Source organism: Nestor notabilis, unplaced genomic scaffold (genome assembly GCF_000696875.1).
Source record: "Nestor notabilis isolate BGI_N333 unplaced genomic scaffold, ASM69687v1 scaffold19736, whole genome shotgun sequence".
In the NCBI taxonomy this organism is placed as follows: Eukaryota; Metazoa; Chordata; class Aves; order Psittaciformes; family Psittacidae; genus Nestor; species Nestor notabilis.
In genome coordinates, this window is record NW_009933584.1 from 1 (window position 1) to 212 (window position 212).

The following is a 212-nucleotide window of genomic DNA, read 5'->3' on the forward strand; positions in this document are numbered from 1 at the left end:
CAAGGCAGCCCCGTCTCCAGCCACTCCATCTGGACTCAACCCGGAGCTGAAAGCGCCGCTTACAACCCGGGATCTTCTCACCCTCCCGTGTCACCTCGGTTCTCCTTCTCCACCAGCACCCCCATCCCTGCCACCTCTTCCCGGGAAGCCGCGGCGGCTTACGGCACCTCCTTGAACCTTTCTGCTAACGGGAGGGAGCAGGACAGCAGGGG

At 64.2% G+C, this 212-nt stretch overlaps 1 protein-coding gene across 1 annotated transcript in view; it reads left to right on the forward strand.

The window, feature by feature from the left end:
• Positions 1 to 3: 3 nt before the first annotated feature.
• Positions 4 to 212, forward strand: part of GATA4 (GATA binding protein 4) — a gene marked incomplete at its 5' end in the record, with an annotated part of 23359 nt that continues 23150 nt past the window's right edge. Inside the window, one exon of the mRNA XM_010016952.1 lies at positions 4 to 212. Coding sequence (XP_010015254.1) covers positions 4 to 212 — 209 coding nt within the window.